The sequence below is a fragment of the Peromyscus maniculatus genome, chromosome 10 (assembly GCF_049852395.1).
Source record: "Peromyscus maniculatus bairdii isolate BWxNUB_F1_BW_parent chromosome 10, HU_Pman_BW_mat_3.1, whole genome shotgun sequence".
Taxonomy (NCBI): domain Eukaryota; kingdom Metazoa; phylum Chordata; class Mammalia; order Rodentia; family Cricetidae; genus Peromyscus; species Peromyscus maniculatus.
The window spans coordinates 61,837,122-61,851,358 of NC_134861.1; the positions used below are offsets into that span (position 1 = coordinate 61,837,122).

General features: G+C 42.2%; 1 protein-coding gene across 13 annotated transcripts in view; it reads left to right on the forward strand.

Moving 5' to 3' along the window:
• The first annotated feature begins 1,002 nt into the window (after positions 1-1,002).
• Nsun7 (NOP2/Sun RNA methyltransferase family member 7) overlaps positions 1,003-14,237 on the forward strand; it is a 54,493-nt gene continuing 41,258 nt past the window's right edge. For 4 of the 13 annotated variants that reach the window (XM_042257475.2, XM_076546384.1, XM_042257473.2 and 1 more), the window contains exons 1-4: positions 1,153-1,403; positions 1,706-2,104; positions 8,099-8,157; positions 8,937-9,067. In XM_042257475.2, the coding sequence (XP_042113409.1) occupies positions 1,774-2,104; positions 8,099-8,157; positions 8,937-9,067 (521 nt within the window). In that variant the 5' untranslated portion in view covers positions 1,153-1,403; positions 1,706-1,773. Of the gene's footprint in view, positions 1,404-1,705; positions 2,201-8,098; positions 8,158-8,936; positions 9,068-14,237 lie in introns of all 13 variants that reach the window. The other 9 variants (XM_076546387.1, XM_015993460.3, XM_076546388.1 and 6 more) reach the window with 7 other exon arrangements.

Genomic DNA, 14,237 nt, shown 5'->3' on the forward strand with positions numbered 1-14,237 from the left:
ATAGAGCAGGCTGGACTCACAGAGATTTGCCTGCCTCCGCCTCCCCAGCACTGGGATGAATGATAAGTACTACCAAGCCAGTGCCAACAGGATTTTGAGTGAAAAACTTCTGCTGTGTTTAAGCCCACTGTGCTGAGATCTCTGCCTCAGCATCTAAACTTACATTCCAACAAAGGCAAATGTTAGAAAAGGCAGAGATTTTGTAGTTTGCTGGGTAGACAGAAGGACAGACTTTTCAAGGCAAAGAGAAGCCTCACTGGGAGTGCAGGTCTGTGATTCCAGCACTGGGGAGGTTGAGGCAGAAGAATCAGGATCTGAGTTTGGAGTTGGGGTTGGGGTGGGGTAGAAGGAAGAAAGAGGAAGGAGAGAGGGAGGAGAAAAGGAAACCTCAACGGGAAGCCATAGCGCGTAACACACACACACACACACACACACACACACACACACACACACACACACACAGTAGGCAAGCTTGAAGATGCCGAGCCGTTAAAGATGGAAAAGTACCAAGGGCCATCTACCAGAAGACCTTGCCTTTCTCAAAGGTTTGGAATTTACCGTGTACTAAGATACTGCACGGCAGGCGCACAGCAGGATGGAAGATTCAAATATCCTATCACGACCGACCGGCATGCAAAGCAAGAGCGATCATCAATCTAGTTTACAGAAGGAGCAGGAAGGTCAAAGGACTTCCTATAAACTAGATTGATGGAGTAACTAGAGTTTTTCACACCGTGGCCTTTGGGCTAATTGCATTGGGATTACAAGAGTTACAGGGGGAAAAATTGCTAAATCTCGAGTCCCATGCCCAGACTCAGAATCCTTGATGATGGGTGCAGAGATCTCCAGCTTAACGTGGACCTCAGGTGCCTGAGGATTAAACCACGGAACTAACACCTGAGATTCTTCAAAGTATCTCTAAGAGTTCACGAAGGAGACCAAGCCAAGGTGCTCAGGGACTGAGCGGGTGTCACCGCCCGCCCGCGAGGGGGACAAGCAACTGGTGAGAGGCAGCCAGGAGCCTAGGTACCACCCTCCCCTCGGGGTTGCCATGGAGATCCGGGCCCTGCTGGGCCGGCCAACGCCTCTGGGCCCAGTGGGAACCCCGCGCCTCTCTCTCTCTGCGTCCGAACCCCCTTCAGGCGGCCTCGCGAGCTCAGGTGCGGACCGAGGAGCGACCCCTCGGGGACCCCGAGAGCGGAGGGCGCGACCCCGAGGAGCGTCGCCCCCCTCCCCCGCCCGGAGCCGGCGGGTGGCGTGGCTGCACTTGAAAGAAACGGCCTCCGCGGGCCGCCGCCTCCCGGGGCTCCCGAGGGCCTGGTACCGCCCCCAGCACCCCAAGTACAGCGGCTGCCAGCCCCGGGAGACATCCCACCCCAGCCAAGGGCGGGTTCGCGGAGAAGGTGACAGGGCGCTCAGTCCCTTGGATGCTGGTGATGCGAGGCCAGGGTCGCCTTAGGACCCTTGTGTGTGGGGGTGGGTCTGTCCCCAGTGGGCTGCGGCAGAATCCTCTCCTTTCAGGGGACCCAGTCCTCCAGCCCGCCCTCCCATCCCCGAGGGCAAGTTTTCCTTGCAGTTGAAGTATGAGTGTCCGGGTGGGCTAGTCCATGTCACCTCCCCACCTCCCACCCCACCCCCGGTGGGACCACCAGGAGAGGGGGCTGCAGGGACAGTGATGTGCTGAGACCACCTTTTCTTTTCGCAGAGACGATGCTTAAGGCTACAAGGACAGCAGTCTCCTGGACCACCTGAATTGCCCTTGAACCTTGAGTTATGACATCAGGGGCGAATATGCTGGACCCCCAAAGTGAACTGGAGTTTTTTAACCAAGACAATATGGAGGAGATCTCCCAACTCGCTACCCTGGAGATGTCAAGGGAGGCAATAGCCAGGAAGAAATCTTTAGCCGTTGTCCCGGAAAAAGCTTACTATCCAGACTCCGTGTACGTTATGGCAGCGAACATTTTTCAGGGTATTCAAATCGAAAAGTCGCCAGACAGAGTCATAATAAAGTACGGGAATGAACCCCTGCCGTGCTGGTTCCAATCTGAGGATGAATCTTTTCAGCGTTTGTCCTATGAGCTGGCTTTCAGTACCCTGAAGTGTGAGTAATACCAGTCTTGAAGGTCAGCGCTAAAAGACAATAGCAAAGCCAGGCATGGTGGCTGATGCTCAGTTCAAGGCCAGCCTGGGCTACAGGGTGAGATTCTGTTTCAGAAAACCAAAGAAAAAGAAAAGCGTTGGGGTGGGGGGAGAAAGCAAGGACATTTCTAGGATGCAGAGGGCACCACCCTAGCCCCTCAAACATGCTGAATTTTGTTTTGTTTTTTACACGTGTATATCTTTGGCCAATTACAGCAGTCTAAATGGGTGAGTCCTAGTGAAATTAGAGTTTTCCTGCACCTGTCCTTAGACAGTTTGTAGTGCAGTCATTAAAATGAACGGGAGTCGGCATGGTTATCCAGGCCTGTAATCCCAGCTGCCCAGCCAGGACTTGTGTTCCAAGCTAGGATGGGCTGGATAGCCAGACCCTTCTCAAAAACAAAAAGAAAAGAACAAACTTCTCTCTGTCTCTTTCTGTCTCTCTGTCTCTGTCTGTCTGTCTCTCACATGCACTACTACGATGCTTCACTACATTCTTGTTATATTTGCATCTTTTATTTTAAGTTTATGAGGCATCGCAAATACACAGGAGATTGGGGAGAGAAAAAGATGAAGGAAGGTACAGTCTTTAAAAAAGTGAATACTGCAATTAAGTCAACCCCAGTCGTGATTATCCAATTCTTAGCCAATTAGCTTTAATCTGGAAAGCCAAATTTAAGTAGAATTCTCCTTTCTAATTTGTCTCCAAAGTGCTAGACTCAAGTTTCCTGAGTCCCTTCATGATAGTTAACTATCAGCTTTGGAGGTAGGACACAACCAGATATGGGTTCTAGGAGGAGAGTTGTCAGGAGGTTTCTTATATAGATTATTTTTATTTTATATACATGGGTGTTTTGCTTGAATGAATGGACACTACATGTGTGCAGTACCAGAGGAGGCCAAAAGAGGGCGTCAGATCCCCTGGAACTGGACTTAGAGATAGTTGTTAGGTGGGTACTAGTAAAGGAAACTAGATCCTTTGGAAGAGCAGCAAGTGCTCTAAACAGCTGAGCCAGCTTTTCAACCCCCTGGAGTTGTATTTTATACTAATTGCTACTATAAACTTGATACTGGTTTGTAAAACTAAATGTAGGTCCAGAGAGACAGTTCAGAAATGTTTGAACATCAGCAGCAAGGCTCAAATGATGAGTGAATGTATAAGAGATCACTTGGAAGAGGCTAATGGCCTTTTTTATGATTTCTTTAGTACTAGAAGACCTTGTAGAGAGGAGGAAGTAAAAAAATGTTAGGTAAATTAAAATGTTCCTATTGATTAATTAGACATAAATGTACCTTGTCTTCAACTCTGAAGCCAGGAATTTGTTGTCACAGAGAAGAAAATGTAATGTCTAAAGCAGTGGCCCCCAGCCTGTGGGTCACAGCCCCTTCTGGGATCAAACGACCCTTTCACAAGGGTTGCATATCAGATACTTACATTGCAGTCCATACAGTAGTAAAGTTACAATTATGAAGTAGCAACGAAAATAATTTTCTGGTTGGGGTCACCACAACGTGAGGAACTTAAAGGGTTGGGTTGCAGCCTTAGGAAGGTTGAGAACCACTGGTCTAAAGCATCTACTCACTACTTTCAATTCGTTTGTTTTCTTGTGCTCATGATTTTTGTGGGTTTTTTGTTTGTTTGTAGTTTGTTTTTGAGACGGGGTTTCTCTATGTTGCCCTGGCTGTCCTAGAACTCACTCTGTAGACCAGGCTAGCTTTGAACTCAGAGAGCTACACCTGCCTCTGTCTCCTGTATGCTGGAATTAAAGGCGTGCGCCACCACTGCCCAGCCTGATTTTTTTCTTTTAGATTCTGTTTTTGTCTCCCACACTTTCCCCTCATTACGATTCTGCATTTTGCACCAAGAGTCAGTTGTACAACTTTGCATTTTCTCCTGGAACAGTGAAATGCAGCTTGATGAGCTATGTTAATTAATTGATATTTAATGTTAATCCAATTGTAGGCAGTTTTCCTAATAGAATGTTGAACCTCATCTTTGGAAACCAATAATAAAAGCTTGAATTTTTCTACATAAAAGTAAATCATCAATTACACGATTGTTTTTGTACCAGTAACATGGAGATGTGTAGTAGATTATAGTGTCTTCTGCCCAGTACTGTATTCTGTTTTCTGAAAGGGCCTTGTGACTGTTTGATATTTCTTACTGACCCAGATAATCTTACTCAGATAATTGTTGTCCTGAGCCTTTACAAACTTGCTTATTATTTATTTTTTAGGGTCTTGCCATGTGGCCTAGTCTATATGATAGGCTCTGGGTTTGATCCCTCTAGCACCATATTAAAAACAAACAAATGAACAAACAGAATTCCAGTATAGTGAGTTTCCCAAGAAAAATGCCTAATACTTTGCTTTAAAAATTCTGAGAGTTCTTATGCATTTTATTTTATCTTCTGTATTATCTGTGTTCTACAAATGTTTTCATGTGATACTGTGTACACTCACACTCTGCTTTAACATTTTAGGTTCCAAGAGTCACAGTTTAGAAAGTAGATTTCAATTTTTTTTTATGACTCTTGCCAAAGACAATCACTTGTGTGCTGTCTTTGATATTATTCAGAATGCATTAACTTTGAGTAGTATCTGAAATTAATATGACATCCTTACATTGAGATACCAATTTAAACAATAACTATACTATAGTAAAGCTATAACTAAACAATAATAGATATGATATGTTTTATGTGCAAGCTCTTTCAAGGGAGTCTATTTCTCTGACTCCCCTTATAGCTCAGTGTGATACTTCTTCAAATGAAGACCACAATTAGATCCTCTTTGTCAAATTAATCCTAAAGTAATCCACTCTCCTCAAATTCACAGAGATCCTCTTGCCTCTGAGAGGGCTGGGATTTAAGTCATACATCACTACACCCAGCTCCTCAGGTCAATTTTTGATGAAACAAGATAGTTATTAATAAAGTCTGTTTTTCTAAAATAGAAATTAAGAGAAGCTTGACCTTTGTCAAAATAGAGTTTGAGTAGTTAATTTTAAGAAGAATATCTACATACTTCAAAGGAATATAGATTTTTTTTTTTAAAGAAGGAGTGGGAATTGGATATATCTATTATCCCAGCACTCAGGAGGCAGAGGCAGGAGGATTGCCTTAAGTTCAAAGCAAGTCTACATTACATACCCATACCCTCTCTAAAAAAGCCAAATAAATAAATAAATAAATAAATAAATAAATAAATAAATAAATAAATAAATAAATAAATAAGAAAAGCCTGTGAAACAATCTCTTGAAAAATGTATGAACAACAAATAAATGTTTTAAAAAGCTTGAGGAAGAGAAACTCCTGAAATTGTTAATCTTTTTTCCAAATTGTGTTTCTCCAACTTCTCTAAGTGTATATAGTAGTTGATGAATTTCACTCCCACAAATAGACCATGTCATTAACCTGGACTTTTTGGACTTTTGTAATCTGCCAATGAATAACCCAATAAATGCTTAACATACATTCAGTTCTAGCTTTTGTGACTTAGTAATTATAGCTAAGGGTTTTCAAGACCACTCTTCAATAATTCCCTAAAAGGGTTTGTAGAACCCAGCAAATATTTTATATGTATGGTTTAGTACAACAAAAGAATAGGTATTAAGTTAGCAAGCAGTATGCACGCATAGGGCAGAGTCCAGGAGAGACCAGATACCAAGGGCACATTGTCCTTTCCCGAGGAAATCTCACGACAGAGCTTGGTGTCTGACTGTGGGAAGGAGACATTGCTAATGAGGGGAGCTCACTCTGCCCTGGCTGTGTCGAGTTTGGATTAAGATTTGTTCTTAAAGGAGTGCATTCTTCAGCTGTGGTTGACTGACCGGTTACTCAACTCTGACTTCTGTAAAGGTCAAGATAATATGGTGTGGCACAGAGGTCCAAGGTAAACAAAGACAGTTTGGACCAGGCGAGTTATTTCAAGCGTTTAAAGGCAACCAACCTCCTAAGCCACTCAAGGGCTGGGTCTTTCTTCCTAATGTGGGGTTTGTCTTCTAAAGGCTGTCAGGTACTTGTTGATTGTGTTGTGATTTGTTAGGAGGATGAGCTAGAACCCCAGTAACCGCTTCAGCTATCACCCACGAGTCGAGACAATTCTCTTCAGTGACAGTAACAGCACTTCTTACTTGTTTAGTTTGTTTTTTTTTCCCACAAAGCACCTAATTTCATTTGATAGAAACAGGAAGGATATTCTCATTACAAATGAAAGAAAATGGAGGAAGCTCAAGGAGAAATTAGATGGTATGCCTAAAAAGACAGCAAGGGGAGTAAAAAGAGAAATACATTGTCTGGCTGGGAGAGTAACACCACCTATCCGTAACTCTAGTTTTCTATGGCCCCGCATTGTTTTATTTTGACTGTATGGTTATTTTGCGTTTGTTAGTGGCTGTTCTAATTGTTCTCAAAAGACTAAAATAATTTTGTCAAGTTTCCTTTTCTTGCCCAAAACATAGAATACATTGAATAAAGTATAGCTATTGTTTAAACTGATATTTCAAAGTAAGAATGTCGTATAACTTTAGATACATAAAGTTAATGTCTTCTGCGCACCACCAAAGGCAGGCAGAGGTGATTGCTTTGGCAAGAGTCCTGGAGAACAGGTGTAATGCTGGCGAAACCACGTTCTGCTTTCCTTCATTCTACCCCTGGGATTTATAGCGACTCCAGTGGTCAGAGCTTTATAGCCTACACACGTCTTTCATGTTAGAAGTCCTTCATGGTTATGGAAATTCTAGAAATTTTACTTATAAATGAAATGAGAGTGTTATTTTGTATACAAAGCTGGTGGCTTAAATATGTATAATGTTTCCTAAAAGATTTCCTATGAAAATTATAGTCTCCACTTCAAAATTAGTCTTCTTTGATTTTCTAATTTCCCAAACAAAGATTGAAATTCAGTGTCTACATTATAAATAATAGGTTTTTTATGAATGTTGAATGAATCAAGACTAGGCCTTGCTTCCTGTTTGCCTAACTAAAATATACATGATGTTCATAGTTTAAGTCTATCAAAAATACTCATGAATCCAGGGGAGGGTTGAAAATATGTTAAACTGTTTCTACTTAGCACCTGTGCAGTAATTATTCTGTTCTCTGTTTGGACTGCTGTCCTTATTAAGATCCTTACATGGTAATTCCTGTCATTTGGATCTTAGGTTAAATATTTCATCTGTGTCTTCACTAGGAAGTTTTACCAGATACTTAAGTTAAAATTATGTCTAATAAAAGTCATGTAAAAGAATAGAGGAAGATAAAACACTTCTGGTTCCTAAGGCTAGCAATAACCCCAATAATTAACACCACACGGATGTTAAAAGAAAGTACCTCGCTTATAAACATAGAAAATCCAGAACAAAATATTAACTCTACTTAACAACTAATACAGCATATCAGCAATACTTAAAGCTGAGAAGAGCAAGGCTGTTGAACATTTTTCATTTTTTTAATGTACATGGTTGTCTTGCCTGCATACATGACTGTGTGCCGTGTACACACAGTGCCATCGGAGGCCAGAAGAGTACCAGATTCCCCTGGAAATGGAATTCCAGAGCCAAATGTGAGTCACTGTCTGAGTGTTGGGAACCTCTGGAAGGGCAGCCAGTGCTCTTAACTGCGGAGTCATCTCTCCAGGCCTGCTGTTTAATGTTATTAGTTATGTCTTCTTCAACGACTTTCACAGGTCCTAAGTTAAAAGTCAAAATTCCTTTATGACTACGTTGGTGATGCTTTAACTGTGAGTCTCTGTAAAGCCTGAACTATATGAGCCTGGGATTCATGACGATTATAAATAGCTCACTTGCTGCTGTAATTTATGTCTTTATGAGGAGTTGAAGTTCATTTTAGATGTGAAAGTAATTTTACAACATTATTTCAAGTGTATTTAATTCAAAGGCCTTTATTTTAAGATTTGATATTTTGGGTAATAGACTTTTCCCTTGTCTTGCAGATCAAGATATTTTGGAAACTATATTAATAGACAGCTATATCTTCCCAAGTACCAAAATAGTAAGTAAACAACTTTTAGAATTAGTCTGCCTTGCTAGTGGTGGTGGCGCACGCACTTGGTGGGAGGCAGAGGCAGGCGGATCTCTGTGAGTTGGAGGCCAGCCTGGGCTACAGAGTGAGTTCCAGGAAAGGCGCAAAGCTACACAGAGAAACCCTGTCTTGAAAAAAAAAACAAAAAAACAAAACAAAACAAAAAAAAAGAATTAGTCTGACTCATTATTACCTTTTAGAAAGTATGAAAATTCCCTCAGATCTAAATAATAGTTTACCTAGTGTTGAGACCTCTTTAAAATATATGTTCTTTCCTACTTCTAATACTTGCATTTTGACCCTGGCCCTGTTATTTTGACTCATATACCCCAAGTTGTCTTTTTGGGGAAGCTTTTCTTCTCAAACTAGATTTTCCCCCCTTTGAAGACCTTCTCTTAGCCGGGCGGCGGTGGCACATGCCTTTAATGCTAGCACTCAGGAGGCAGCGGCAGGTGAGTCCAGTCTACAGAGTGAGTTCCAGGACTGCACAGAGAAACCATGTCTTGGAACCCTCCCCGCAAAAAAATCATCTTTATTTCTAAATCTAACCATACTATGTAATCATGTTCTTGTTCTGTTATAAAAAGTAATGGAATGCAAAGCATTACTATTATCCACATTCACTCTTACCCTCAGGGGATCAAACCCAAGGCTTCCTTCAGGCTAGGCAAGCATCTACTCCTGAGTTATGTCTCAAGCCTTTGGATATTGTTTCTTTAGTCCTCTTCATGTGTGTTTCCCCTCGGTAGCCAGATCAGTTGAGCAGTCTTATTATTGTGATGCTGTACGATTTCCAAGATAGAAAATTTCAACCCCGTGTCCTTCCCGATAATGAAGAGTCCATATCAGAAGTTCAAGAAGTAGAGAGCCTTCTTAACAGGTAACTACAGGTAAAAAGGACATTCATACAAAACCAACATTAGCATTTTTATTTACAAAATTTACGTAGTATAATTTATAGATACCTGTATCTCAAATATTTATGAAAAGATATCAAAGTACCTTGAGTTCCTTTACAAACAGTCTTGAATAGTTTGAATAACTAACTTTAGAGCAAATTGTTTTAAGATGTTGAATTGTATAATCCAGTGTATAAACGTGGGAAATCATTACAAATTTCTAATAGTTTTAGTATATGCATAAGCTAAACTTAATTTGAAACAACTAACTTGTTTCTTTAATTGATGTCTTTACAAAAAATCTAACTTATAACAAAGGAGAAAATTCCAACACTATACAAAATTTCACTTTTCTGCCAAACTAAAAGAAGTCTGTCTAGTTAAGAACAAGCTGATGTGTTCTAGTTTCCTCTTCATCCTAAAGATGAACAAGAGACTGCCATGTGGATCATAAGTAAGTACTCATCTGGAAGGGTGGCCAGAAAGGATAACAGATTAACAGTGGAGTTAGAACTGGACACGTGGTAAGTATGTCCTGGGTGTTAACGCTACTGTGTGTTGTGTTTTGATGCTGGCCCCAGAGTTCAGATGTTGAGATCTTAATTCTCATGTAGCAGTGTTGGGAGGTAGAGCCGTGTGAGGGGTGCATTAACAACTAGGGCTTTGTACCCCAGCATGACTCGGAACTGCTTCTGTGGCTGAGAATGACTTCGATCGTCTGACCCCTTGCCACCATCTCCTAAGTGCTGGGGTTCTATAGGCTTCTGCAGACACACACAGACACACACACACACAGACACACACACACACACACACACACACACACACGCACACGCACACAGGCACGCATGCACGCACGCACGCACGCAAGTACGCACACATTTTCTCGGCCATCATAACTTAGTCTCAGTCTGGCTAATAGGAGCTCAGGTTAGCTGAGTTAGCCAGAAAAGCCACAGCACTCCAAGAAGGGCCAGTGCGTGGTTTCATCATCGATAGATTGGTGACAGAGCTAGGAAGAGCCTGCTTTAGAAGCCTAGAGAAATCAGAAGGTTTTACTGCTTAATGAAGGACTCCTGATCCCTGGATATTTTCTTTTCCTTATAATACACAGCATCCTCCTTTGGACCATAACACAGATATGGCTGCATTGCTACCCACATAGCCCACCCCACCCCACCCCAGGTTTATATGAAACCGGGTCTGGTGGTACATGCCTGTAATCTTGGGAGACTGAGACAGAAGGATTGTGTGAGTCAGGCCAACATGAGCTACACAGTGAGACCCTGCTTTTTAAAACTGTCATAAAATGCAAACCTTATCCAAAATTAGTCAGTCACATTATACTCATATTCACAATATTCTATGTAAGGAATGCCGTATTTAATAGTTGAATTGTAGAGAACAGCAGAGTGATTCAGAGAAATATATAGATATAGATATAGATATAGATATAGATATAGATATAGATATAGATATAGATATAGATATAGATATAGATATAGATATAGATATAGATATAGATATAGATATAGATATAGATATAGAAAGATATACGGGGCTGGAGAGATGGCCCAGTGTTAAGAGCACATACTGCTCTTGCAGAGGACCTGAGTTGGGTTCCTAGCACCCACTTGGATGGCTCATTACCTGTAACCAGCTCCAGGGGACCTGATGTTATCTTCTGACCTCTGCCAGCACTGCCCTCATGTCCACAAATGCCTCCTTCTCAAACACACATACAAATAATTAAAAATTTTAAAAATGAAATCTCAGCCGGGCAGTGGTGGCGCACGCCTTTAATCCCAGCACTCGGGAGACAGAACCAGGAGGATCTCTGTGAGTTTGAGGCCAGCCTGGGCTACCAAGTGAGTTCCAGGACAGGCGCAAAGCTACACAGAGAAACCCTGTCTCGAAAAACCAAAAAAAAAAAAAAAAAAAAAAAAAAAAAAAAAAAAAAAAAAAATCTCTAAAGAAGATACTCAATGGTATTTTTTTGAATACCATTGTTGTTGTGTTGCTGAAGTTGGTTTCAAACTCCTAAGCTCAAGTGATCCTCATACCTCAGTCACCAAGTGCTACCATGCCCAGCAGAACCGAAGTACTTTAATTAAGGGTCCTCACTCTCCAGAAGCTGTCCTCAGCTTGAGCAAGAACAGCCAGTGTTCCCAGAGAGGGAGTTCTCACCTGGGAAGAAGTGGAGTTAGGATGGAGGGGTGGAAGGAGCTTGGCTTTTCTTCTTCTTCTTCTTCTTCTTCTTCTTCTTCTTCTTCTTCTTCTTCTTCTTCTTCTTCTTCTTCTTCTTCAAGATTTATTTATTATGTATACAAAATGTTCTACCTGCATGTATGCCTGCAGATCAGAAGAGGGCACCAGATCTAACTACAGATGGTTGGGAGCCACCATGTGGTTGCTGGGAATTGAACTCAGGACCTCTGGAAGAGCAGCCAGTGCTCTTAACCTCCGAGCCGTCTCTCCAGCCCGAGCTTGGCTTCTTTAAACCTCACCCTTTATATCACTCCTCTGCCTTTCTGTCTCGGTCTCTCCCTCTTTGCAGCTCTGTCTTCTCCACATGGGAAAGCCCGATTGTTGCACCCTAGTGCCTGAGTGTTTATGGTACAGTCTCATGGCTACTTTCTTTTCTTAGACGAACAGATTAGCTCTGTAACCTAATTCTAAATTCTTACCAGAGGATTTCCAAACTGTTCAGCTTCAGGTCTTCCATATTATAATTAAGGCACTATCATCTACCTAAATATTTAACTCATCTCTCCTCCCCCCTGTTACACTCTGTGATGCCTAATGAACCCAATCCTGTGACTCCAAGTTCAAAACATATGCCGAATCTGCTCATTTATTCCCATTTTCACTATAGCCGTCCAAACCCATACACTATGAATAGACTCTTCATTGGATTCCCTGCCTATAATTCTTACTTTACCATGCCCTGTACCATAGGGCAAGTGGAGTGAGGTTTGTTTATCACTGAGACAAGATCTCATGTAGCCTCGGCTGGCCTTGGACTTGCTGTGTAGCTGAGGCTGGTCTTGAACTCATGACTGCTTTGCCTCCACCACTCAGATGTTGAGATTACAGGTGTGCACCCACCCTTCACCCCCCACCCCTGTCCAGCTAGAGTAATACATTTGAAAATGAATTATGTGGTCAAAATAGAATGTGGTGGATCAGACTTAGAAAATGTGAAAAGGAAACGAGGTAAATGTTCTGGCTGCTGTGCCAGCATAAAAATTTGATCCCGAGAGGACAAAAACAAGTGAGTTGAGCCTTAAATAGTCTTGGCTTCGTGCCTAGAGGGACTTTCCAAGTCGTATATAGGAAGTGGGAACAACAGTCTTGCTGAGTTAAGAAAGCAGAGATCAGTGTTAAACAGCTGCCGTGACGTTTTTCTCACTCTAAGTGGCGACGACATGTATTAAATGATTTGTGACTATTAAGCTATGCAGGTAACTCACATTTGCTCAGACGTGCTTTTCTTATTTTCCCCAATTTTCTCTTTGCCCATCATTACTCAGAATGTGTCCTTTGGCAAAATATCCCTTACACGATTCTTAAAAATGAGTTTTTCCTCTTGTGTTTTTTTTCTGGCGTTTCTTGGAACCGCTTTAACCTTTCTAGTGGAGAATCTGAAACAGCTTATCTGTATAGGGTCTGGTCTTACGTTTTCAAGCAGAAGGACTATCTCCAGGCCCCAAGGAAATGTTCAGGAATGTTGGGAACTGGGGCCGATAGTGGCTTAGCAGCCACATTGGGGTAAGTGGCTGATCACAGGGTAATTGAGGGACCGGCATTTTATCAGACTGACAGCAGCTTCTCTTGTCTCTATAATCTACCTGCTTATGGCTCCCCATGAACTTCTCGCACATCAGATCAGTAGATGCTACTATAACCACTGTGTAGCTGCCATAGACCCTGTAGGGCCAGCCTCAGGGGCCTTGCCCAGGAAAGCTGCTGGAGCTCTGTCACTAGAGATCTAACGGAAGGGGCCCCCACTGACTAGTGCCCCAGGAATGCCCTCAACACCCCAGCAGGGAGCCCAAGACATCTGGGAAGATGCTCAACCTCCAAACAGTGCTTCGGCTAGATGTGACTGTTTATGTTGCCTGAGTGCATATCTGTAGTCTTCTCTCTCCAGTCTGCCTTTAACAAAAACTCCCATACCTCCAGCTTTTTTAACTACCATTTCCCCACTGATGTACATTACCTTCCTCTACTTCATGACTAGCAACCTAGTACTGATCACTGGTCTCACCATGCTTTCTTCTCTCTCTTTCCACTCACATCCATAATAACTCAGTACACACAGTACGGTCAGTATCCCTTTACTCCCTAAAGCAGTTGGTTCAAAGGAGAGATTGCTTTGAGGTCAACCACTGCTCTGTTTCATAATGGCTTTACTGCTGCACGGGCACCACTTTCAGACGATACTCAGCTGTTAGGGGAGAACTTGGGATAGATCTCAGTGCTCTGAACACCAGTTTAACAAGGGAAGACATCGTCTCAACCCTTCTGCAACTAGTCTCCTAAGAGCTCTACAAATACCCCCACTGCATGAAAAACAAAACAAAAAAACAAAAAACAAAACCAGAGTGACTTGAAATAAGAACAAATTCTGTCTGCCCCATTAACCAACATTCTAACTTCAGGTGGGCAAGCCCCAGTACAAAACCACAAGAAACATGAGAAACCGAGACCACACACCTCCTTTAAAAATTACCAATTCCAGCCGGGCGGTGTTGGTGCATGCCTTTAATCCCAGCACTTGGGGGGGGGGGGCGCAGAGCCAGGTGAGTTCTTTGTGAGTTCAAGGCCAGCCTGGGCTACAGAGTGAGATCCAGGAAAGGCACAAAGCTACACAGAGAATCCCTGTCTCGAAAAACAAACAAACAAACAAAAATTACCAATTCCATAGTAACCCCCTGTAAGAGTGACTTAGATAAAAGTCCAGACAAATATACAAATCAATGATTATCATCATATTCAAATAATTTTTTGGACACAAACTCTTGAATGAATTCCAAGAGAACAAAAACAACTTAATGAAGTAGATAATTACTTTCAAGATATGAAAATAAAGAGATTGCTGGGCAGTGGTGGCACATCCCTTTAACCCCAGCACTCAGGAAGCAGAGG